The 23,706-nt window shown below is 49.3% G+C and overlaps 1 protein-coding gene across 1 annotated transcript in view; it reads left to right on the forward strand.

Moving 5' to 3' along the window:
- Positions 1-23,706, forward strand: part of PIWIL2 (piwi like RNA-mediated gene silencing 2) — a 727,256-nt gene that overhangs the window by 34,781 nt on the left and 668,769 nt on the right. The window contains exon 3 of the mRNA XM_082255773.1: positions 12,337-12,489. Within this exon, the coding sequence (XP_082111899.1) occupies positions 12,337-12,489 (153 nt within the window). The remainder of the gene's footprint in view (positions 1-12,336; positions 12,490-23,706) is intronic.

Consider the following 23,706-nt stretch of genomic DNA (forward strand, 5'->3'; position numbering starts at 1 on the left):
CCACAGGAAAGGATGGATCCACCCAGCCGTTGACAAGAGGAAAGCTCTCAGCCCCTATATATAAAGCACACAAAGCCAATTGTTCAGCCGCCCCGGTAGACCATACCTTTCCAGAAGAAGTCAGAGGTACTTGATCAAAAGCCTTGGCCTGATCCAATGCCAACAAATACCGTCCACACTTGTCAGCCCTACACCTCTCCACAGCTTCCCGGATGCTATGGACTGCACTAAAGGTGCTGCGGTCCGGAATTGCACAGTGCAAACAGTACCCCACCAGCTACTGCTTATAGACGCAAGAAAAGAACCTTTGCCAACAACAGCTTCCTATCTGTGTTAAGAAGGGCGATAGGGCGCCAATTCTCAACTACAGACGGGTCCTTCCCCTTTGATAAAAGGATAAGGGCTAACCTTCTCATTGAGGTCTGTAACAGGCTCTCTGCCAAACACTGATTGAAAATCTACGCCAGAGGAGGGGGCAACAGGCCCTTGAAGATCTGGTAGAACTCTGTCATGAGCCCATCTGGCCCTGGTGACTTTTTAGATGAGTCAATGGCCTTTTCTACCTCAGCCACTGTTATGTCCTCAGTCAAAAGGGCCTCAGAGAAGTCAAACTCCTCCCCTAACGGAGTCTCGTTTAAGAACCTCCTGGCCTTCTCATCTAGACACTGCAGCCCCTGGATGCCGTAAAAATGGTCCCTCACGACACCCAGAATCCCTGATGTGGACCGGACCATGGACCCCGAGGTGTCCTTCAGGCCGTGTATGGTCTTCAAACTCACTGCCATCCCACAACTCCTGCAAGGATCCAGGGAGCAAAGCTTCCCGTAATCCCTTTCAAGGGTCAGGGAGGGATGACAATCATACTGGCACTCCCTCGGCTGCTGCTTCAGATAAGAGATCTCCCCCTGAGAACCACCAGAAGATAGGAGGCGATCAAGACGCCTACGCAAACCCAGGTAGGCACGGTATTTAGAGACTGCCCTGAACCTAGAGATCTTCTGGAAGAAATCCTTGGACCTCTTCGTCACTGCCTCCCACAACTTAAGGTGGGATCACCCGCTCTCAAGGAGCGAGGCTTGTTCCGAGTGAAGTCCTTATTGGCTTCCCTGACGGAAGAGTCAGCGTCCCATTTAGACGCCAGATTTGCACGCCCTTTCTGGGCAGTCTCCGCCACATTCAAGGCTACAGACACCATACAGTGGTCGTCGGAAAACTCTACCACCTTCAGCTCCGGTGCCGCAAAGACAGAGTCCCCCTTCAAAAAAAACCTAAAAATCGAATCTACTCTTACAATTACCTCAGGCATAAGTGAAGCTGTGGAAGTGACAAACGTGCACATCCACCAGTCCAGCTTCCCTAACTATACTATTCCAAAGGCAAATCGGGGAAGGGGGACTGGTTCCTCACGCCAGAAGTCCCTGGGAATGGGGATAAGGGAGAAGGGGGATTTTTACAGTACCATTTTATACGGGATTCATCACATTAAAAACATTTTTTTAAAAATATTTTTTATTCAAAACAAGAAGACATAATCATCACTTGCCGACTGCTCAAAGTAATCCTGCCGCGGCAGTGCGGCTCCCCTGGGTCCAACTACGCAGACCTACATCGCTGGACTCCTAGTGATTTCGGCGGCGCGCTCCCGCTGTGTTTAGATACAGCGGGAGTTGGGCCGGAGGAGGAGAGGCGGCGACTGCCGCCTCCCTTCCCCGATCGTCGGGAAACTGTGAGAAGACCCGCCTGCTTATGTAAACAAGTCAGGCAAATCTTTTCAGTGAAGGACAGGAGGAGATCACAGGATTCAGCAATCTGTCACAGAAAAAGGGGGGAGGGAAAAAAGAGGAAAATTAGTGGGGAAAAGGAAAAAAGGAAGAAGCGGGAAGACCCAGAATGAGGGGGAACACAGGGGGGACGAAGAAGGAAAGAGGGAGGGGAAAAAAGGAGGGGAAAAGAAAGAGGGGAAGGGGGGGGGAGGAGGAGAAAAGAAAAGGTGGGAGGGAGAACAGGGGGAACAAGAAGGAAAGAAAAAGGAAGAAAGAAAAAGATTTGAAGACCGTAGCATGGGGGTTGGCTGAAAGCCCAAAAAATTATAAAACATACCAGAGTTGACTGCGTAATGTATATATTCCACACGGGGGGAGAGAGGAAAAAAGGCACTCTGAGTGTGGATATCCTATACCACCAGCGGCGGGGAGTAAACAGAGTCCTGTATATTCTAAACAGAGGACAAGCTTACAGTACATAAAACCCCGCTGGCTGCGTGGAGAGATCATCCAGAGCTCACCTCAAAAGATCTTGTCTTTCACATCCCCCTTGTGTGGTAAATAGCAGGCACCGCCAGCTTAGGCTGGTGTGTGCTATTTAAGTGTCTGCTAGCAGCAGGTGAATAATCTCACACACACACACACACACACACCAATGGCGTATGACGTCACCTACTCCGGTCCACTGTGTACTGTGCATGCGCAGATCGATCGCGGCTTCAGAGAAGCCTCTGACATCGTATTGCGGGGAGGTTCCCAACTGGGAAGGACAGACCCGCCCAGTGGATCGCATGTCCGCCCAGAGAGCCCGGCCAGACCTGACACCGAGCGACCAGGGAACAGCCTCTCCAGGGGAAGCCAACCCCAACATGTGACAAACATGCCAAATACATGAAGATAAATACTTCCAATGTACAAAAGGAGAAAAGGGTAACAGCACTAAATATAAACAATGCCTAAATCTGCCATTGTGTGACACTAAGAGCCCATTCACACTAGCACGACTTGTGAGGCGACTTGACATAACAAAAGCAATGTTAATCAATCAGTGCCGTCTTAATTGGCACTACTGAAGTCGCTCCGACTTCAGAAAAGGGTCCTGTACTACTTTGAGGCGACCTGTGATCCGACTGTCCCATATACTTCAATGGGAGTCGCCTCCTTATCTTAATTGAAGCGACTTGTTATCAGACTTTCCAGGAAGAAGAAAGAGATTAGCCAGGCATTCCCCACAGACAAAGTCGCCTGTCTCTTCAAAGTAGTGCACAAGTCTCTTCCAAGTCTCTACACAAGTCTCTTCACAAGTCTCTACACAAGTCTCTACACAAGTCTCTACACAAGTCTCTACACAAGTCTCTACACAAGTCTCTACACAAGTCTCTACACAAGTCTCTACACAAGTCTCTACATCTACACAAGTCTCTACACAAGTCTCTACACAAGTCTCTACACAAGTCTCTACACAAGTCTCTACACAAGTCTCTACACAAGTCTCTACACAAGTCTCTACACAAGTCTCTACACAAGTCTCTACACAAGTCTCTACACAAGTCTCTACACAAGTCTCTACACAAGTCTCTACACAAGTCTCTACACAAGTCTCTACACAAGTCTCTTCCAAGTCTCTAAACAAGTCACGGGGCGACTTTCTGGTCGTGGTAGTGTGAACCGGCTCTAAATCAGTAATGACATTCAATACAAAAAATCATAACAAAACAAACATCGTGAACAATGGGAAGCTGTATATTGTTTATTTGGTATAAGGTTACAAAAACAGGATGAAGACAGGGGAGGGGGAAAAAAGGACATAGAGAAATAAAAGAAAGAGGGAACAAAATCACAAATCTCACAAAATGATTTATAGGTTAATACCTCACTGAGGCCCTTAGGAACCACAGCGGTTTAGACAATAATGGCTGTGTTTTGAGTTATTTTGAGGGGACAGCAAATGTACTCTGTGATACAAGCTGTACACTCTATACTCTACATTGTAGCAAAGTATCATTTCTTCAGTGTTGTCACACAAAAAGATATAATAAATTTACAAAAATGTGAGGGGTTAACTCACTTTTGTGAGATACTGTATGTCCATATCACCAGCTGGTTATTGTTTGACCTTTTGCTTTGTTTACTTGCTGCACACCGACATACATTTCTCTGGGTAGAGCCTAGGCTTGTAGTGATTTCATCTGTTGTATTTGTATCACTTGCCTTTGTACCACTTGCCTATGTACATCTTTGTGGTATGTTGTGCATTTTTATGTTTATAAGCATTATTAAAATTACCTTTAAAAATAAAAATATCTCCCCAATGGGACAAAAACAAACCTTACAAAGGGTGTAACCCTCCCTTATTCTATTCAAAATTATAAAAAAAATTGTTGCCTATAGTTCTGCTAGTTCTTCTATAAAGTGTAACTCCACTTTTGTTGAGAAAAAAACATTACCCTCTGGGTGATCTCTGTACATTGCAAAGATTTTAACAAACTTTGTTGCAGATTCCTTCCTTTTGTTATTCTAAAGAAATCATTTTTCTCTGTGCCTATGTGCTGAGTGGGTCAAATGGGAGCGGTTTCAGAATTATCTTTCAGCTGTGGCAGTTGCAGGGCTCTAATGAGGAAAGCTGCTGGGTCTGCATCCCTTTAGATGAGTTCCTATTGGGAGTATCCCACTCAAAATGACATTTTTGTTGCAAGGGATGCCAGAAATCTGACTCTTATCTTAGGCTGACTTCTGTTAAAATTGGTGAGCCAATCACACAAGCAGGAAATTGTTTCTGGGGTGTGGTCAGTACACATTCTGTATACAGAACTTCTCCAGGTAGCCATATTGCATTGCATTTTATCCACTTACCCACCAGGCCTATTTTTGACACTTGGTGTTTAAAAGCTAAAATCCGTTTTCTCTTACGTCCTCCGACAGTCGCCGCCTCTTCATATTCGTCTCAATGGGGTATTAGACTTTGCTCCGAAGGAGTAGCTAGGCAACAGAATATGTTAACATTAAAGCTTTTAACATATCCCACCCTCAAGGGGTGGTCCCCTCAGTCAATACCCTCCTACTTCCTGCAACCATATCTCAGTTTCAATGTCTAGCTTGTCAGGAGTAGCTGGTTCTCTCTGTGCTGGGGCTTTGTGCCCCAGCCTCTTTCTTCTTTTTTGATTTTTTGTTTGAGTTTTTTCTCTCTCTTTACTTAGCTGTTCTTTTTGTCAGCATTAGTTCTTCTGACGAAGAGGATCATGCGGGCTGGGTCTCGGGCTGATCTCCCTGGTCACAGGTCGTGGGTCAGGGGCTTCCCAGCCTGCCATCGAGCGTTCAGTCAGGTAACGCTCCTGGGACAGTGAACGACCCATCCCTGTTCGGGGCAGGGATGATTGGTGAGGTGGCTACCTCACTGGACGCTGTGCGGTTTCTTAACCCCCATTTTGTGCGTCTTGTATGCGACTCTCCCTGCCTCATGTGCAGCGGCTTGTTCGCCTGTGCGGGTCCCCCACACCATTGAGAGGTAAGTGTATCTATGTGGGGACCTGTCTGTCTGGGGGGGTGTCAGTCTGGGACTGTGTAACCTGCCTCTGTTCACACTGTTTGTCTCCCTATCACTCTGCTGCATGCTGCGGGCTGCAAGGTGGGGGGGGGGGGGGGGAGCTGTGTGACACTGTCTGTGTCAGCCTTGTTCAGTGTGAGAAGCTGTGTGCTGTGGGGCATGTTTTGTGGCATGTTTGGGCACAATACAGCGATCGCTGCGGCGATCTGCCATGTTTTTTTATATGGATGGTGTTATGTGCATTACTGTACTGTAGGAGCGGCGGTTTCGGCGCCAAACGACGCCATTTTGCCTGCACTCGCTCCGGCCGCATGTTCTACATGCATGGCGGCCATTTTCTTGTAGCCTCCCATAGGCTTTAATAGAGCGCCCTGGTCTCATCACTTCCTCTTCTCCTGGGTACACCGATCGAGGCAGCGGCGAGGGTCTCCTCAGGTTTTATCCTTCTGTTCTTGCTATATCCATTGCCTGTGTCAGTTTATTGTCCCTGTGGGGGTCTCATTGTGCTTGTGTGTGGTGCGGTGGGCTGCGCTCGCCGCGCTTGTTAAAGGGGCAGTTAACCCTTTATTCTCCGGCATATCATATTGGGGCAATGGATTCTCAGGAGGGCAAATTTCCTGCCACCTTGGTGAAAAGCCAGGGGACCGCTGTTTCCCCCCCAGGGGGGGATTTGGCCACTATTGTGGCCGGCCTTGCTGCTCAGGTGTAGATGCTGGTGGCTGCTCAATCTACTAAAAGACCCAGAGTTTCTATTTCCTCTGATTCTGAGGGTGAAGGTGATGGGGCTGTTATGGCGGGGGTCTCCTTATCGGGGTCCCGCTCCTCCCTGGATCTAGTGGGGTCCGAGGTGGAGGCTGAGGTTGAGGGGGTTGATAATTCTCCCCCTGGCTCGCCTGAAGAGCTTGCAATCATGGATGAATTGATTGCTTCCATAAAACAAACGCTGCGTTTGCAGGATGAAGTGTGTCCCCCCGCTGCCTTGGCGGCTTATGGGACGCAGAGAAAACGCAGGACGCCGCAGGTTTTTCCCTGCAATGATTTTCAGCGCGCTGTTAAGGAACAATGGCGCAATTTACGCAAACCTTTTGCTGTGCCAAGTAGGTTCAAGCTGCGTTATCCTTTTTCGCCTTCCACTGATGAACGGTGGTGTGTACCACCCCCGGTGGATCACGCAATTGCGGTTTTGAACAAATCCACTGCGATTCCTGCAGAGGATTCCCCGGTGTTCCGTGATGCCACGGATAGAAGAATGGAGTCTCTTGCCCGTCATACTTATTCTGTTACGGGTTCTATGCTTAAAGCTCTGTTTGCCTCTCTCATGGCGGCCCAGGCTGTCGCAAGTTGGACGCAGATGCTTAGGCGCGTCCTAGTGGCCGATTCGGCCTCGCCGGGGACCCTGGATATGGTGGATCAAATCCACCAGGGTGTCATGTATCTGTGTGATGCGGACTTGGACTTAGTCCCGTTGGCTGCACGTGTACACAGCGTGGCGGTGTTGTCTCGCCGCCTGGTTTGGTTGCCGCCTGGTTTGGTTGAAGTGTTGGTCGGACCAATCTTCACGTAAGACCTTAGCCAATCTGCCTTATAATGGGTCTCGCCTTTTTGGGGAGTCCTTGGATGTGTTGATTAAGGGGATCACCGGAGGTAAGAGCACTCTCTTGCCCCATTTCCCCAAGGCTAAGGGGGCTTCTGGGAAGAAGCATGCTAATTTTCGGCCCCCTCAGGGGTCCTTTCGTGCCTTTCGGTCGCACTACAAGGGCAAACCGTTCAAGGGACAAGGCTCTCAAAAGAAGCCCTGGTCTGGTAAACAGAAGTCCGGTCAGTCCGGACCCGCTGCCCATAACAGTGCGGCCTGAAGGGGCGCCCTCACCCAGTTTTGGGGTGGGGGGACGCTTGCTCGGTTTTCTTCAACCCTGGTTGGCCCGCGTGCGGGACAGGTGGGTTCAGGAGATCGTTCGATCTGGTTACAAGATCGAGTTTCTCTCTCGGCCGGAGAGCAGATTTTTCCCCTCAAATCTTCAACTGTCTCCAGAGCGTTTACGGGACCTGCACCTGGCGGTGCGAGACCTGAGGGCTCAGGGAGTGGTGGTTCCGGTGCCTCATCGGGACAGATTTCGGGGGTTTTATTCCAATCTGTTCACCGTGCCCAGGAAGGAGGGCAAGGTTCGTCCAATTCTGGACTTGAAGGCTCTAAACCGCTCTGTGCGGGTTCACAAGTTCCGCATGGAATCCCTGCGGTCAGTGGTGGCTGCCCTGGTTCCAGGGGAATTCATGGCCTCCATCGATTTGAAGGATGCGTATCTTCACATCCCCATTTTCGAGGGTCACCAGAGGTACCTTCGATTCGCCTTTGCGGAGGATCACTACCAGTTCGTGGCGTTACCTTTTGGTCTCGCCTCGGCTCCGCGGGTTTTCACCAAGGTGCTTGCACCGGTTCTGGCATTATTGAGAGCCCAGGGCATCTCTGTCCTGGGGTATCTGGACGACATTCTGGTTCGGTCTGCGACCAGCCAGGGTCTGGAGAAGGACCTGTCTGTCACAATGCAAACTCTGCAGGAGTTTGGTTGGACGATAAATTTTCCAAAGTCGACACTGAGTCCATCGGTTCGTCTTCCCTACCTGGGAATGATCCTGGACTCGGTTCAGGCGAAGGTCTTCCTGCCGGAAGACAAACTCTGAACTCTTCAGGAGGAAGTCAGGTCCCTCAGGGACTTTCCGCACTCGTCTCTGCGGACGTGCATGAGATGTCTGGGATTGATGGTCTCGGCCTTCGAGGCGATTCCCTTCGCCCAGTTTCACACGCGGGGTCTCCAAGCGGAGATCCTGTCCAGGTGGGGCGGGCGACCTCAATCTCTGGATCTTCAAATCTCGTTGGGCCATCGCACCAGAAGGGACCTTCTGTGGTGGCTCCAGTCCCCGATGGTGTCGGGGGGCAAGTCTTTTCGCCCTATCTCGTGGACGGTGATCACCACGGATGCCAGCCTGTCGGGCTGGGGTGGTGTTCTGGGCGTTCTGTCCGCCCAGGGAACTTGGTCGGAGGGGGAGTCCTCCCTTCTGATCAACATTCTGGAATTGCGTGCGATAAATCTGTCTTCATCGTTGGACGGACCGGCTGCAGGGCTGCCCGGTTCGGGTGCAGACGGACAATGCCACGGCGGTGGCCTACATCAACCACCAAGGGGGCACCAGGAGTGCCCGAGCGGCTCGAGAAGTGGTCGACATTCTGTCCTGGGCCGAGACTCATGTCCCGGCGATATTCCGGGGGTGGAGAACTGGCAGGCGGACTATCTGAGTCGCCAGACCCTCGATCAGGGGGAATGGTCTCTCCACCCGGCTGTCTTCCAGATGTTGTGCGCGAAGTGGGGTCTTCCAGATGTGGACCTGTTCGCGTCTCGTCTCAACAACAAGGTGAGAAGGTTCGTGGCAAGGACGCGCGACCCTCGGGCAGACGCGTCGGACGCGTTAGTGGCCCCGTGGCATCAGTACAAGCTGATGTACGCGTTTCCACCGGTTCAGTTGCTGTCCAGGTGTAACGCTCCTGCGTTTCTTATATGGTGTGGATTTTCAGCTGCAGAAATAGTTCCACGTCAGTAGTCATGTAAGAGATATGCTGAGATACCATTCCCAACCTCAATCATGACAATGACATCATGTGTGGAAGGTCTTATTTCAGCCAGTAAATACACACAATTAGCAAGCTGGTTCCTAGAGTGACTTTATGTATGTGGTAACACAATGATGAAGGTTGAGGGATAGGTTGAGTGGAGGTGGTAGGTGATAGACACTTGAAGGTGAGACAGTAGCAGATGGATGCAGGAAGGTTTAGCAATGTTGTATGGTAGCAGATGACAGAATAGCAGGTGGACATACAAAAGAGATCAACCCAGTGTAGAAAAGTAGCAGTAGTCTCAAGAGCTAGCAATCTAGTTATGCAGATGTGATAAACAGTCTTTACTATGCAGAGCTAGATAGTGTAAGCTTAGTATAAGTTTATAGAGAATTCCCCTGTGGGGTACTTAGCACTATTAGCGATACAGCCGAAGGGTGGTTCAGGAGAGGCGGATGATCCAGTAGCGGGATACAGGGATCAGCGCAGCGAGGTTCCGTCAGCGAGGTAAGCTTGCAAGCATGGAAGCTTCAAGCAAGGTTAGCATCCAGGTAAGGGTGTTTGAACGAACACATGTGAGTGAGAACCGGCGATTTAAATAGCCATCTAGTCCGGCGCTGGGTGATGACAGCTCCAGTCTTAAAGGTGTATGCGCACCTTTCCAAAAGTAAATGGTGGGGCGCATACACTTGTGGAAAGTGTAATTTAGGGTACCAAAGGTACCGGAACATTACACCAGGTTCCTTCGCAGGTTACACTCGGAACGCAGCACGGTGATTCTTGTGGCGCCGGATTGGTCACGCCGGTCCTGGTACGCAGACCTCGTGAATCTGGCGGTCGACGCCCCGTGGCGTCTGCCTCTTCGAGACGATCTCTTGTCTCAAGGGCCGATATACCATCCTGCTTTACAGTCGCTGGCTTTGACGGCCTGGCTGTTGAGACCGAGGTCCTGAAGGAGAGGGGTCTCTCCCCTGAGGTCGTTCATACCTTGATCAACGCGAGGAAGTCTTCCTCGGGGAAGGTTTACTACCGTACTTGGAAGGCCTATTTTGCCTGGTGTGAGTCCAGGGGGTTTTCACCCCGCACGTACTCGGTTTCCCGATTGTTGTCCTTCCTTCAAACAGGTTTCGATCAGCGTTTGGCGCTGGCTACGATAAAGGGTCAGGTGTCTGCGCTGGCCATTCTTTTTCAACGTCCCGTGGCTTCCAACTCCTTGGTTGGCACTTTTGTTCAGGGAGTGCGGCATCTGGTTCCTCCTAGGAGGGATCCTTTGCCCCCTTGGGACTTGAATCTCGTTCTATCTGTGTTACAACGTGCTCCTTTTGAACAGATCAGGGAGATCTCGTTGTCTATGTTGTCCAAAAAGGTCGCCTTTTTGGTTGCGATCACTTCGGCTCGCAGAGTGTCGGAGCTGGCGGCTTTGTCCTGCAAGTCTCCGTATCTGGTTATTCACTTGGATAAGGTGGTCTTGCGACCTAATCCTTCTTTTCTTCCGTAGCGAGTTTCGGAATTCCATCTCAATGAGGATATTGTCTTGCCTTCGCTGTGCGCGAAGCCTAAACATCCGAAAGAGGTGAGACTACATTCTTTGGATGTTGTTCGGGCGATAAGGGTTTACCTTAAATCGACTGAGTCTTTTCGAAAGACGGATTCCTTGTTTGTTCTTCCAGAGGGTCCTCGGAAGGGCATGGCGGCGTCGGCCTCTACCATCGCCAAATGGATCAGGCAGACCATTAAACAGGCCTATGCTTTGCAGGGGAAGGTTCCCCCTGTGCCTGTGAAGGCGCACTCTACTAGATCTCTGAGTACGTCTTGGGCCTGTCGTCATGGGGCTTCTGTACAGGTTACCAGCTTAGTTAGAGGAGTTCTAGGGCTCAAATTATTGCTCTTGCTCTAGCGATCGCGTCAATACCTCACATGAGTGATTTGAACACCGTTTACATATATTGGCGGGGTTTTCGTATGAGTTTGCTTCTGCGCGTGAGCTAACGGGGACAGGGCGCTTTAATTTTTTTTTTTTTACTATTTATATTTTATTTATTTTTTTATTTTTACACCGTTATAAAAAAAAAAATTGTGATCATTTTTACTCCTATTACAAGGAATGTAAACATTCCTTGTAATAGAAATAGGTGTGACGGGACCTCTTTTTTTTTTTGTGAGATTTGGGGTAAAAAAACCTCACAAGTACACTTAAAAATTAAAAAACAAAACAAAAAAAGGGACCTTTAAACCGATTGCTAGGCAACAACGTTTGTCGAGTGAGGGCAAGCTTGCCCTCGACATCCTGTCTGTGAGGATCCGGGACCGGTTCGTTTTCCCCGGTGCCGGCGGGTCCGGTAAGCTGGGAAAAGTGGCGGGAGGGGGCACCGCGGCGAATCCGATGCTGGGACCACCCTTATCGGAAAGCCGACCTCCCGCCGTTTAAAAAAAATACCAGGGTTATGGCAGCTATCTGCTGCCACAACACCAGTATTTAGCTTTAAACGGCCGACGTATATAGTCGTTGGGCGGTGGGTAAGTGGTTAAGAAAATTACAACAGCTGCAGTTTAAAAAAGAAAGGTAATTTTTATTAACATTCAATCAAAATATGATTTGTGTCACAATTGTATATACTATATTCTTTCCTTTTTTGCTTATTTTTTTCCCTCACTAAAGTGTAGTTACCCTTTAAATCCTATGAGGCTAAGGGAGAGAAATGGCAGCTGAGGTGAGCCAATGTTCCTTAACTGCAGTGTCCCACAGTTCTTGGGGTTGGTCATATCTCCCAAAGCATAACACTGGTACAGGGGAGGGAAAATGGAGGAAGGGAAACCATCCACCCTTGTATGCTTACCACAGCACCACTTCCTACAGGCTCACCGCTGCACACCTCCTGTGTCCCCCATACTCGGAGGCTGGGACCTGTGCAGCAGGTAACCTGGAAGCTGTGATGTCAGTGTGCGCATACAAGGGAGCAGAAAGTTAGGTTTTTTTTATGCATAGATGCAAGCTCCTGGCCAAGAAGCACAATTTGCCTCCTCACCAAAGAAGTCAGGGGGGGGGGGGGGGGTTGCTGCCAGGATTGAGTAGTCAAGAGATTGCAGTCCTGTGAGGTGAACGTGGAAGAAAGTAGCAGGAACACATTGTATTTCTGGTAACACTACATGGGATTACATTTAACAGTAGAGTATTGAGCTATGAGGGAAAAAGGAGAGTGGGATCACGGTGGGGTGAGAGAGATGCTAAGAAGTAAGATATACAGTATACAGGTAGCTACTGACGTGAGATTCCCCCATGACAAACTAAAGTGGAACCTACAGTAGCTTTAGTATCTTTCTTCCATGTGGGTAGTAGCAGTTGTGAATAATTTTATCATGAACATATTACTGCAAAATAGTTTATATTTTGTAGTTTTTTAAATGTATTTCTCCTCTCGCAGATTTCCTGTAAGCCTTTCAAGTTCAGAACGTTCACCTCCATCCGTTTCTGGTAGAGGATTAGGTAGTACTCCTGTTTCTCCTGTTCCTCCGTCAACACTCCCTAAGACAGGAAGCCCTACAGCAGCTTCCATTGTGACAAAAGAAGAAAATAGGTGAGGGATGCGCATGTAGAAGGAAATCTCCATTTATTAATAATTATACAGCATTCTGCCGAAAAGTATAAAGCTTAAGTTTAGTGTTTTTTTTTTTATATACAGCATAAGTTTTTTGTGTGTATGTTCTTCTTTTAAGAGTTTTTAATTCGGAGCTACCAGATACTGTCCTGAACAACTGTTTTCCGGGAACTATGAGTGCTAATAACTGCTACAGAGAATAGTTGTGCTGCATACCCGCCCCCTGGTGCCTTCTCTGTGTTTCACAGAATTGATTTGCTGCACTCTCACAATGTTTATCATTCTCTGAATGGTTGTTGGAATTCTACAATTTAGCTGCTGCCCCTTCCATTGACAGAACTCAACACGTTGTAGAAGAGTAGGAATGCAAGTTCTGTGAAAGGTGGAGAGGGCAGAAGGGGTTGGTGGGCAATAAGCAGCAGCTTTTCTCTGTAGCAGCGGGGGCAGTTAACTCTCAGAACACTGGGAGCCAGCCACTCAGGAAAGCACATGGTGGTTCTGAAAAGGCACAGGAATTTCATTTAGCAGAAGCAGCAGTCTGGAAGGATACGTCATTACAGAGAACTAATATGTATGGTGGTGTTTTTCCCCTGCCCCTCTCAAAAAGAAAATACCAAAGTAGTTTAACGTTGGTGTCTGGTCTTTGGGGGGGGGGGGGGGGGGAAGGAAACAAATGCCCTATAATAATTAAAAACATAAGTAATTTATGCCTTTAAAAATTCTGCAAATACAGAAAAATGCCTGTTCTGCAAAAAATTCACTTTCTCTTAACTTTCCATTTGGGATGAACTTTGCCTGTCCCCTACTACACGTGTATGAAATGATTTCTTTGCCAACAAAACCGTGATGCTGCCCTTATTTCTATTACCTCCTCCGACAGTCGCCGCCCACTCATACAGTCTTCACCAATGGGGTATTAACTTCTTCTCCGCAAGAGTAGCTAGGCATAAGACTTGTTAAGAACAAAAGCATTTGCATAGTCACACCCATGGGGGCTGTCCCACTGGTCCAATACCCCCCTGCAATAGCCAGCCCAACTCGGTTTGTCTTCTGCCTAGTTCAGGAGTTAGATAGGCTTCCCTGTGCTGGGGCTACAGTCTCAGCCTTCTTCTATTTTATGATTTTATTTTCTGCAAATGTAATTTTTTCTTTGCATTACTAGCTGTTTTATTTTGTCAGCGTTAGTCGGATCTTTGGATGAAGACGGCGTTTGCGGAGCTGGGAATCGGACTGGTCGTCCTGGTGCTCCAGGACAGAGAATCAGTTGGAATCTCAGCCCGCCATCGAGCATTTAGCAGGCTATGTGTTCGCCCTGGCCTCGCAAACGACCCATCCCTGTCCTCAGGGATGCAGCCTGTGAGGTGGCTCACCGGACACATTCACGGTTTGTCTGTGTACTGCTGGTGTCCTGCGTTTTCTGGCTGACGGCACTCCCCTGCCATCTGAGGGCGGGTCGTTTCCTGTTGATATGAGGCACCCCACGCCATCGAGTACAGGTAAGTACAATTCTGTGTGGGGCCTCTGTCTGGGGTCAGCATCCTGTGTGCCTGTGGTGTCCCCTATGTCTGTGCGTTTTTGGGCTCCCTGATCCAAAAAAGTAAAAAGAACAAAGGAATTTGCATATACACACCCATGGGGGCTGTCCCATCTGGTCAATACCCCCCGGCAGTGACCACTCCCAACTCAGTTTTAATCTGCCTAGCGTCAGGAGTAGTTAGGCTTCCCTGTGCTGGAGCTACAGTCTCAGCCTATCTAATCTCTTTTTATTTGATTTTCTTTTGAAAATGTCAGTTTTCTCTTACTTTACTAGCTGTTTATTTTGTCAGCTTTAGTTTTAGTTGATTCTTCGGAAGAAGATGGATTCCTGCAGTGCTGGGATTCGGACTGACCGCCCTGGTTTTCCAGGGCAGAGGGTCAGATGGACCCCCAGCCCGCCATCGAGCGTTCAGCCGTGGTTCGTCCTGGCACTATGAACGACCCATCCCTGTTCGCAGCAGGGATGCAGCCGTGAGGTGGCTACCTCACAGGACACATCTGCGATGCTGCAGTGTCAGGTCCCTGGCAAACGGCACTCCCTGTCATATGAGGACAGCGGCTTTCCGTTCATAGAGGCACCCCACGCCATCTGGTACAGGTAAGTACTGTGTGGGGCCTCTGTCTGGGGTGGCAGTTCTGTGTTGCTGTGTGTCCCCCATGTCTGTACCTGTGTGACTTCCTGATGCGGTCCCTGCGGGGATCGCTTGTGCATGCGCTGCGGTGCTGTATGTTTTTGGGGTCCCCTTCCCTGTGTAACTTTGGTGCTTGTTGGGGGTGCAGATTGTGTGTGTGGCGGCCGCGGCGGGGAAAAACCGCGCGGTCAGCCATTTTAGGTATGGGCAGGCATGTTTAGCTTCTCTATGGGCAGTCTACATGCTGTTTTTGGCGCCATCCGCCACCATTTTGCGGTAGCCGAACGATCGTTCCGACCGCATGTCCGGCGGCCATTTTGGCGGAGCCTTCCATGCAATCCTATGGGACAGCCATTTTCCCTGAGTCATGCAAGCCTATAAGTTCAGCCTAATCTAGCAGCGCTTCCTTTTCCTCTGAAGCAGGACACTCGGTGGCAACACTCTGCGGGGCTCTGCAGGTTATTGCTCTCAATATCTTTCTGTATTGTTATTTCTGGCTCAGTTTTCTCTCTCCTGTTTGGGGGTCTTTGTCACTGTAGCTGAAGCGGTGGGCTGCGCACTCCGCAGCGATCTTAAAGGGACAGTACTAACTTTATTGCACTGTTTTTTTTTGTTTTTTTTTTTGTCACCTTGAGCAATGAATTCTCAGGACAGCAATTTCCCCCCAGCTCTGGTGGGGGTCCCCAGTTCTCCTGTGGCTCCTCTGAGACCTGATTTGGCCGCTGTAGTGGCGACCTTGGTGTCAAATATGGAAATGCTGATGGCTGAACGTGCTGCTAAAAAGAGGCCCAGATTGTCTCTCTCCTCTGATTCAGATGGTGATATGGCTGCTGCGAGCGTGCCCTTTTCATGGTCTCGCTCATCCTTAGACCTGTTGGGGTCTGAGGGGGAGGCAGAGGTGGAAGGGGTTGATACCTCTTCCCCGGGGTCGCCTGAAGAGCGGGCGACCATTGATGAATTAATTGTTTCTGTTAAGGAAACACTACATTTGGAGGATGAGCCCTGTCCTCCGGGCGTTGTGTCCTCATTTGGGACGCACAGGACCCGCAAGTCTGCGCAGGTTTTTCCCTGCCCAGCTGAGTTTCATTACACTGTTAATGAAATGTGGCGCACGTTAAAACGTCCATTCCTGGTGCCTAGTCGGTTCAAATTGCTTTATCCGTTTGCTCCGGCTACGGAATCACGATGGTGTGTGCCTCCACAGGTAGATCACACTGTGGCCGTGTTAAACAAGGCTACCTTGGTTCCTTCTGAGGATACCCCGGTTTTCCGGGATCCCACGGACCGGCGGTTGGAGTCTCTGGCCCGCCATTCCTATACGGTGGCGGGCTCGTTGCTCAGACCCGTGTTCACATCCGTTTTGGTGGCTCAGGCGGTGGCTGATTGGACGAAGGTGCTTAGGAGCAACCTCGTATCTGATGATGTTCCGCCTGCCCGGCTGGAAATGGTGGATCAAATCCACCAGGGAATCATGTATCTGTGTGATATGGCCTTGAATGAGGCCCTTTTAGTAGCACGCCTGTCTAGTGTCTCGGTACTTAACCGTCGATTGATATGGCTGAAGAGCTGGTCGGCTGACCAGTCCTCACGGAAAACAGTTGCTGATTTTCCCTATGCTGGCTCTCGCCTTTTTGGCGAGGCGTTGGATACCCTGGTAAAAGGCGTCACGGGGGGCAAGAGCACTTTGCTGCCCCAGAACCCGAAGAACAAGTCCTTTCAAGGCAAGCGGGGTTCTGCGCCTAGATCCATTTAGGGGTCCTTTCGTGCCTTTCGGAACCAATCCAAGGGCAAGCCCTTCAAGGCCCAGGGCAGTCAGAAGAAACCCTGGGCGGGTAAGCAGAAGTCAGGCAATGCCGGCTCGGCGGGTCAGTCCGTCTCTGCCTGAAGGGGTGCCCTCACCCGTTTCAGGGGTGGGGGGGCGTTTGCGCGGTTTCCTCCAACCTTGGCTGCTCCGGATATCGGACAGGTGGGTTCTGGAAATCATTTGGTCGGGATACAAGATCAAATTCCTTTCCCGGCCGGCGGACAGATTCTTTCCCTCAAATCTTCATTTGCCTCCGGGGCATCTGCAGGACCTTCACCAAGCGGTACAGGACCTTCTTGCTCAGGGGGTGATTGTCCCGGTGCCTCATCGGGACAGGTTTTGGGGGTTTTATTCAAATCTGTTCACTGTCCCCAGAAAGGAGGGCAAAGTGCGTCCTATTCTGGACCTGAAAGCGCTGAACCGCTTTGTGCGTGTTCGGAAGTTCCGTATGGAGTCTCTCCGTTCGGTGGTGGCCTCCTTGAGTCCAGGAGAATTCCTGGCCTCGATAGACCTAAAAGATGCGTACCTGCACATCCCCATTTTTGAGGGTCATCAGCGGTACCTTCGGTTTGCTATCGCAGAGGACCACTACCAGTTTGTGGCGTTACCTTTCGGTCTCGCTTCAGCATCAAGGGTTTTTACTAAAGTGTTGGCGCCGGTTCTGGGCCTGCTGAGGGCTCAGGGCATTGCGGTCTTGGGTTACCTGGACGATCTACTTCTGAGATCACGTGCCAGCCAGGACCTAGTGCGCGATCTGTCCACTACAGTACAGACGCTCCTGGAGTTTGGATGGACCATCAACGTTCAGAAATCGACGTCTCCATCGGTTCGTCTTCCCTATCTGGGAATGATTCTGGACTCTGCTCAGGCAAAGGTGTTCTTGCCGGAGGACAAGCTCTGGACTTTGCAGGACGAGATCAGGTCCCTCAGGGACAATCCGTCCTCGTCACTCAGGACCTTTATGCGGGGCCTGGGGTTGATGGTTTCAGCCTTCGAGGCGATACCCTTTGCTCAATTTCACACGCCGGCTCTCCAAGTGGAGATCCTGGACAGCTGGGACAGACTACCTCAGTCCCTGGATCTGAGTGTCTCCTTGAGTCGTCAGACCAGATTGGCTCTTCTGTGGTGGCTCCAGTCCCCGTCGGTGGTGGAAGGCAAGTCCTTCCGTCCGTTGGTGTGGACGGTGATTACCACGGATGCCAGCCTGTCGGGCTGGGGAGGAGTCCTGGGCAACCTGTCTGCCCAGGGCACTTGATCGGAGGAGGAGTCCTTCCTCCCGATAAATGTGCTGGAATTGCGAGCGATAAGACTCTGTCTCTTCAAGTGGTCGGAACGACTTCGGGGCCGTCCTGTTCGGGTACAGACGGACAATGCTACCACGGTGGCTTACATCAACCACCAAGGGGGCACCAGGAGTGCTCTAGCGGCCCGGGAGGTGTCCGACATTCTGTCTTGGGCCGAGACTCATGTCCCGGCAATTTCGGCAGTCCACATTCCGGGTGTGGAGAATTGGCAGGCCGACTATCTGAGCCGCCAGACCCAGGACCAGGGGGAATGGTCCCTACACACGGAGGTCTTCCAAATGCTGTGTGCAAAGTGGGGATCCCCGGACGTGGATCTGTTCGCATCTCGGCTAAACCGAAAGGTGGAAGGGTTCGTGGCAAGAACGCGCGATCCGCTGGCGGACGCCTCGGATGCGTTAGTGGCCCCTTGGCATCAGTATCGCCTGATGTATGCCTTTCCTCCGAGTCAGTTGCTATCCAGGTTGCTCCGCAGGTTAGCCTCGGAACCGCACCTGGTGATTCTGGTGGCGCCGGACTGGCCACGCCGGTCCTGGTACGCCGACGTTGTTCACCTGGCAGTGGCGCCTCCGTGGCGGCTGCCAATGTGGGAAGATCTCCTGTCTCAGGGTCCGATCTTCCATCCTGCTTTACAGTCGCTGGCTTTAATGGCCTGGCTGTTGAGACCCATATCCTGAGGGACAGGGGTCTCCCCTCCTGAGGTTTTTCCTACCCTTGTCAGGGCTAGAAAATCCTCCTCTGGTAAAATCTATTACCGTACCTGGAAGGCTTATTTCGCCTGGTGTGAGTCCAGGGGGGTTCTCCCCTCGCTCATACTCTGTGTCGAGAGTTATGGCCTTCCTCCAGTCTGGGGTGGATCAGCGCCTGGCGCTGGCCACGATCAAGGGCCAGGTGTCTGCACTGGCTATTCTTTTCCAACGCCCTGTGGCATCTCATTCTCTGGTTCGCACCTTCATTCAAGGTGTGCGACATTTGGCTCCTCCTAGGAAGGAGCCTTTACCCTCATGGGACTTGAACTTGGTTCTGTCCGTGTTACAGCGTGCTTCCTTTGAAAACATTTGGGATATATCGTTGCCTCTGCTGTCTAAGAAGGTTGCCTTTTTGGTGGCGATCACTTCGGCTCACAGGGTGTCGGAACTGGCAGCGTTATCTTGCCTTTTTCCATACTTGGTGATTCACCGGGATAAGGTGGTTTTGCGTCCGCATCCCTCCTTTCTTCCTAAGGTGGTCTCTGAGTTCCATAATAATGAGGACATTGTCCTACCTTCGCTTTGTACGAAGCCTAAGCATCCTAAGGAGGTTGCTCTGCATTCTTTGGATGTTGTCAGGGCGATCAGGGTTTACCTGTCGTCTACGGAATCTTTTCGGAAGACAGATTTCCTCTTTGTCCTTCCTGAGGGACCTCGGAAGGGCATGGCTGCATCCGCAGCGACTATTGCCAAATGGATCAGACAGACCATTGAACAGGCTTATGCTTTGAAGGAACGGGTTCCACCCTTCCCTGTTAAGGCGCACTCTACCAGATCTGTGAGTGCGTCCTGGGCCCATTGGCATCGGGCCTCGGTGGCTCAGGTGTGCAAGGCTGCGACTTGGTCGTCCGTGCACACCTTTTTCCAAATTCTACAAGGTAGATGTTCTGGCATCAGCTGATGCCTCCTTTGGCCGCAAGGTTCTCAGTGCTGCAGTGCCATGACGGACCCTTGTTTTTTTATGATTCTCTGGCTGTTGGTATTTGCTTTCCTGGGCTGTTACTCCTGTTAAGCATTGTTTTCTGTTGCCCAGAGGTTCTCTTACGGTGCATGTAAGGTTCCTTTCTCTGATGCGGGTACTGCGTTGCCTTTCTACGGTTGCGTCTCCCACCCCTCATAACTCAAAAAAGAAGTTCTGGCGCTAATCCAAAGTTGTGAAATCCTGAAATGTCCTTATACAGAGAATGCACAGTTGCATGTGAAGAAGAATGTCTATGGCAACACTGTTCGCCCAATCCTAAACACAGGATGGCATGTAAGTAAATAGGAAAAAATAAAGGATGGCGCTCAGATGTGCATAATACTGATGAATAACCCCAATGGAGACTCAGACTCAGTCTAATGAAGATTTATTGAGTAAGTCCACAATGGTTAAAACAATATGATAAAATAAATAGTCCTACCGATCCTCGAAGCCTCTTTGCCTCCTGGCTAATTATTGCAGGGATCCCTGGTGTTTGTCATGGGAGCCTGGTAGCTGATGGAAAAGAGTGGGGCTGGCAGATGGAAGAACGGAGTAGGTCAGAGCGGGGGGGCTCACACGGTCCGGTGTGCTGCCGCGTTCCTGGACCGGAGCCTCTGCGTTTTGCTCCCTCAGTGCCCGCCGTGAGCATCGGGAGGCGCACGCAGATGACGTCACCGCAAAAGACCGGAAGTCCGTGAGTAGCCGGCCGAGGAGTCACCCGGAAGCCGAGGGGAGCGGAGGACTGGATGCGCTCGCTTCTGTGAAGCCTCCGGATTGCCACAACGATATGTTTCGCCACGATTGTAGCTTTGTCAAGTTGTAAAAAATATAGAAAAATCTGCGCTCGGACAGCTAGACACAATATAAGATCAAATGAAAGATCGCATATTAACATGTAAGTGAAGGCAGCCAACTAAATAGTGGATTACAAACTAAGTAGACATAAAGAGGAATTGTAGTAGCGCCAAGTACTGAATGATAAAATATCAATAGAAATATCAATATAAGATGTCCATAAGTCCCATAAGTCCAACAGATGGAGGAATAGTGAAGACAAAGTCCCAACTTCCAATTGTGAATAAACCATCGGACAAGGAAAGGTTCAATTCGTTAGACACCTCAACTCCAATGTACCTCGATGGAAAAGGCAGGACAATAGTGTAGACTGTATGGACACTTGTTTATTGTGATAAAAGAATCATACTCACAGATTTGTGGATATGTAAGGCATATTGAATAAAAGACCGCTGTAAAAAGTAGCGTGCTGCATGTTTCCAGGTTGCCTGATGCGTGTCGTGGTAGTGACATCATCAGAGGCGGACCTGGCTCGAATAGCAGCACGCATATAAAGAACTAAACGGGAAAAATGACGAAATCGGAAACTAAACGCCGCTGCGTTCCACTCGATCTTACCCCGGAACCGGAAGTGACGCAAGCGGATCAACCCGGCAATGCGTCCCATCGGATCCTAAATAACAACCGGATGTGCTATAATTGGAAAAAGAACCTCGGTAAATCACAGGAGGCCGGAAGCCAATGCTACTCGGCCACACCTCCACCAGCAAAAAAACGCTGGATCTCCGGTGACCACCATAGATCATCCTATGAATCAAAAAGACAAAGATCGAGTGGAGTACACCTTTAGTGTCATAACCACTGTACAATGCTACAACTGGGTATAAGGTCAACCATATCAAGGCTAACTATATATCCCATACAAATCTAAACAAATCTTAAGAGTGTAAAATAACAAGTCGAATGATATTAACGTTACTATGGACGGATACACAGTATAAACATCACTAAAATATGCCTCCATAAAAATACAACTCCATAAAAATACGACATGCGCAAATTTACATAATTAATGACACAGCAGCATAAAATATAAACAGATAAAAGATACATCACTAAAATCTCAAGGACTCAGACCAACTATTTAGCTGCTGCTGATATAACAATTCACGTCCCATTCGATGTTCAATCCCCATGGAGCATAAGTCCTCATATTGAAAATCCATCGAGTTTCTAAATGAGAAATTTCACAATGGATATGGCTTCCTCTCCAATGGGGAGTGAATTTGTCAATTCCCCATATTTTAGTACCCACAGGGTTTTTATCATGACAATTGGCATAATGCCTCGAAACGCTATGGTTGGGGAAACCCTTCCTGATATTTTTGATATGCTCCCTCACCCTCACCGTTAATGTCCTCTTAGTGCGGCCAATATATTGTAGGCCGCACGGATATTGCAGGAGATAGACCACATTGGTGGAGGAACAACCAATGAAGGGTTTGATGGGATGTATCCTAGAGGTAGCTGTGGATGAAACTTCACAGAATTTTCTACCTATAAGAGAATTAACCTTACAAACCGAACATCTTCTGCAAGGGTAGAAGCCGGTTAAGGTGTGAAAAAAGGGTACCTGTTCCGGTTTGTCCAGAACATTCGGAGCAATCTGGAGACGCAAAGGTTCTACCCCCCTAAACACTACCGGGGGAACATCAGGAAGTTGAGGGCCCAGCACTTTGTCGTTTTGGAGAACCTTCCAATGCTTCTTAAAGATACGCTTAACGTCTCTAAACTGCTTCGAATAAGTGGTAATAAAAGAAAAACCAAAACGATTAGAATCCACTTGTTGCTTAGGTTGCTTTTGTAATAAAGTGGACCTATCGATATTTTCCACTTCATGCAGCACTACATTCAAATTAGCCTCGTCATATCCCTTATCAAGGAATTTATCCCTCAATGTGAGAGCCTGACTGAGGTAATTTTCTTTATTGGTGCAGTTGCGGCAAAGACGTAAGAACTGACTTCTGGGTACCGAGCGCAACCAAGAGGGTTGATGACAGCTCCCCTGCTCGATGTACCCATTGCGGTCAGTGGGTTTGAAAAAAGTACTTGTCACAACTGCACCGTCCTTGATTTCAATCGTTAGGTCAAGAAAGTTGATTTTCTTGTCACTAACTTCATGTTGGAGGACAATTCCCAATAGGTTGGAGTTAAGATAATTAATAAAACAATCCAAGGACGTCCTGTCGCCATCCCACAGGAGGAGGACGTCATCTATAGAACGCCTCCAGAGAACCAATTCGGGTCTCGGCCGACCATAGATGACGTCGTCCTCCCATTTGGCCATGAACAGATTAGCCATGCTCGGTGCATATTTAGCACCCATGGCGACTCCCCTCTTCTGCAAGAAGGAGCCGCCGAACCAGAAATAATTGTGTTGCATGGCAAAAGTAAGCAGAGAGAGAATAAACTCCCTTTGTATCGAAACTATCTCTCTCTAAGAAAGTTTGAACAGCTTGATGTCCGTGCTCATGATTGTCGGGATTGTCGTTCTTGACAAGTCCTCCTATTATGCAGAGATGAATAGGTTGCTTTCTGACACAGATACCTATAGTCCACTCCTCTACAATCCTACCAATAGGTTTAAAAAAGATTTATCTGCCCTGATTGATCAAGGATATCAGGACCATATTCTTAATAAGGAGAGGTCGTTTCTTGTTCCGGTTGCTCCAAGGGTGCTCGTTCTATATTACCTCCCAAAGGTACACAAGGATCCCCTTAATCCATCTGGGCGTCCTATAGTAAGCGGAATAGATTCCGTTACTAGTAGAATTGGTAGGTATATAGACGGGTACCTACAACCACTTGTTACCAATACCCCTTCTTATTTGAGGGATTCCACACAGGTTTTGAACATATTAGAGCATATAGAGTGGAAGGAAGGATATCTGCTGGCTACAGCAGATCTCACTTCACTCTATACTATTATTTCTCATGAGCACGGACATCAAGCTGTTCAAACTTTCTTAGAGAGAGATAGTTCCCTTTTTTCGATACAAAGGGAGTTTATTCTCTCTCTGCTTATTTTTTCCATGCAACACAATTATTTCTGGTTCAGCAGCTCCTTTTTCTTGCAGAATAGGGGAGTCGCCATGGGTGCGAAATATGCACCGAGCATGGCTAATCTGTTCATGGCCAAATGGGAGGAGGACGTCATCTATGGTCGGCCGAGACCCGAAATGGTTCTCTGGAGGCGTTATATAGATGACGTCCTCCTCCTGTGGGATGGCGACAGGACGTCTTTGGATTGTTTTATTAATGATCTTAACTCCAACCTATTGGGAATTGTCCTCCAACATGAAGTTAGTGACAAGAAAATCAACTTTCTTGACCTAACGATTGAAATCAAGGACGG

Source organism: Pelophylax lessonae (genome assembly GCF_965119305.1).
Source record: "Pelophylax lessonae genome assembly, chromosome: 4".
NCBI lineage: Eukaryota > Metazoa > Chordata > Amphibia > Anura > Ranidae > Pelophylax > Pelophylax lessonae.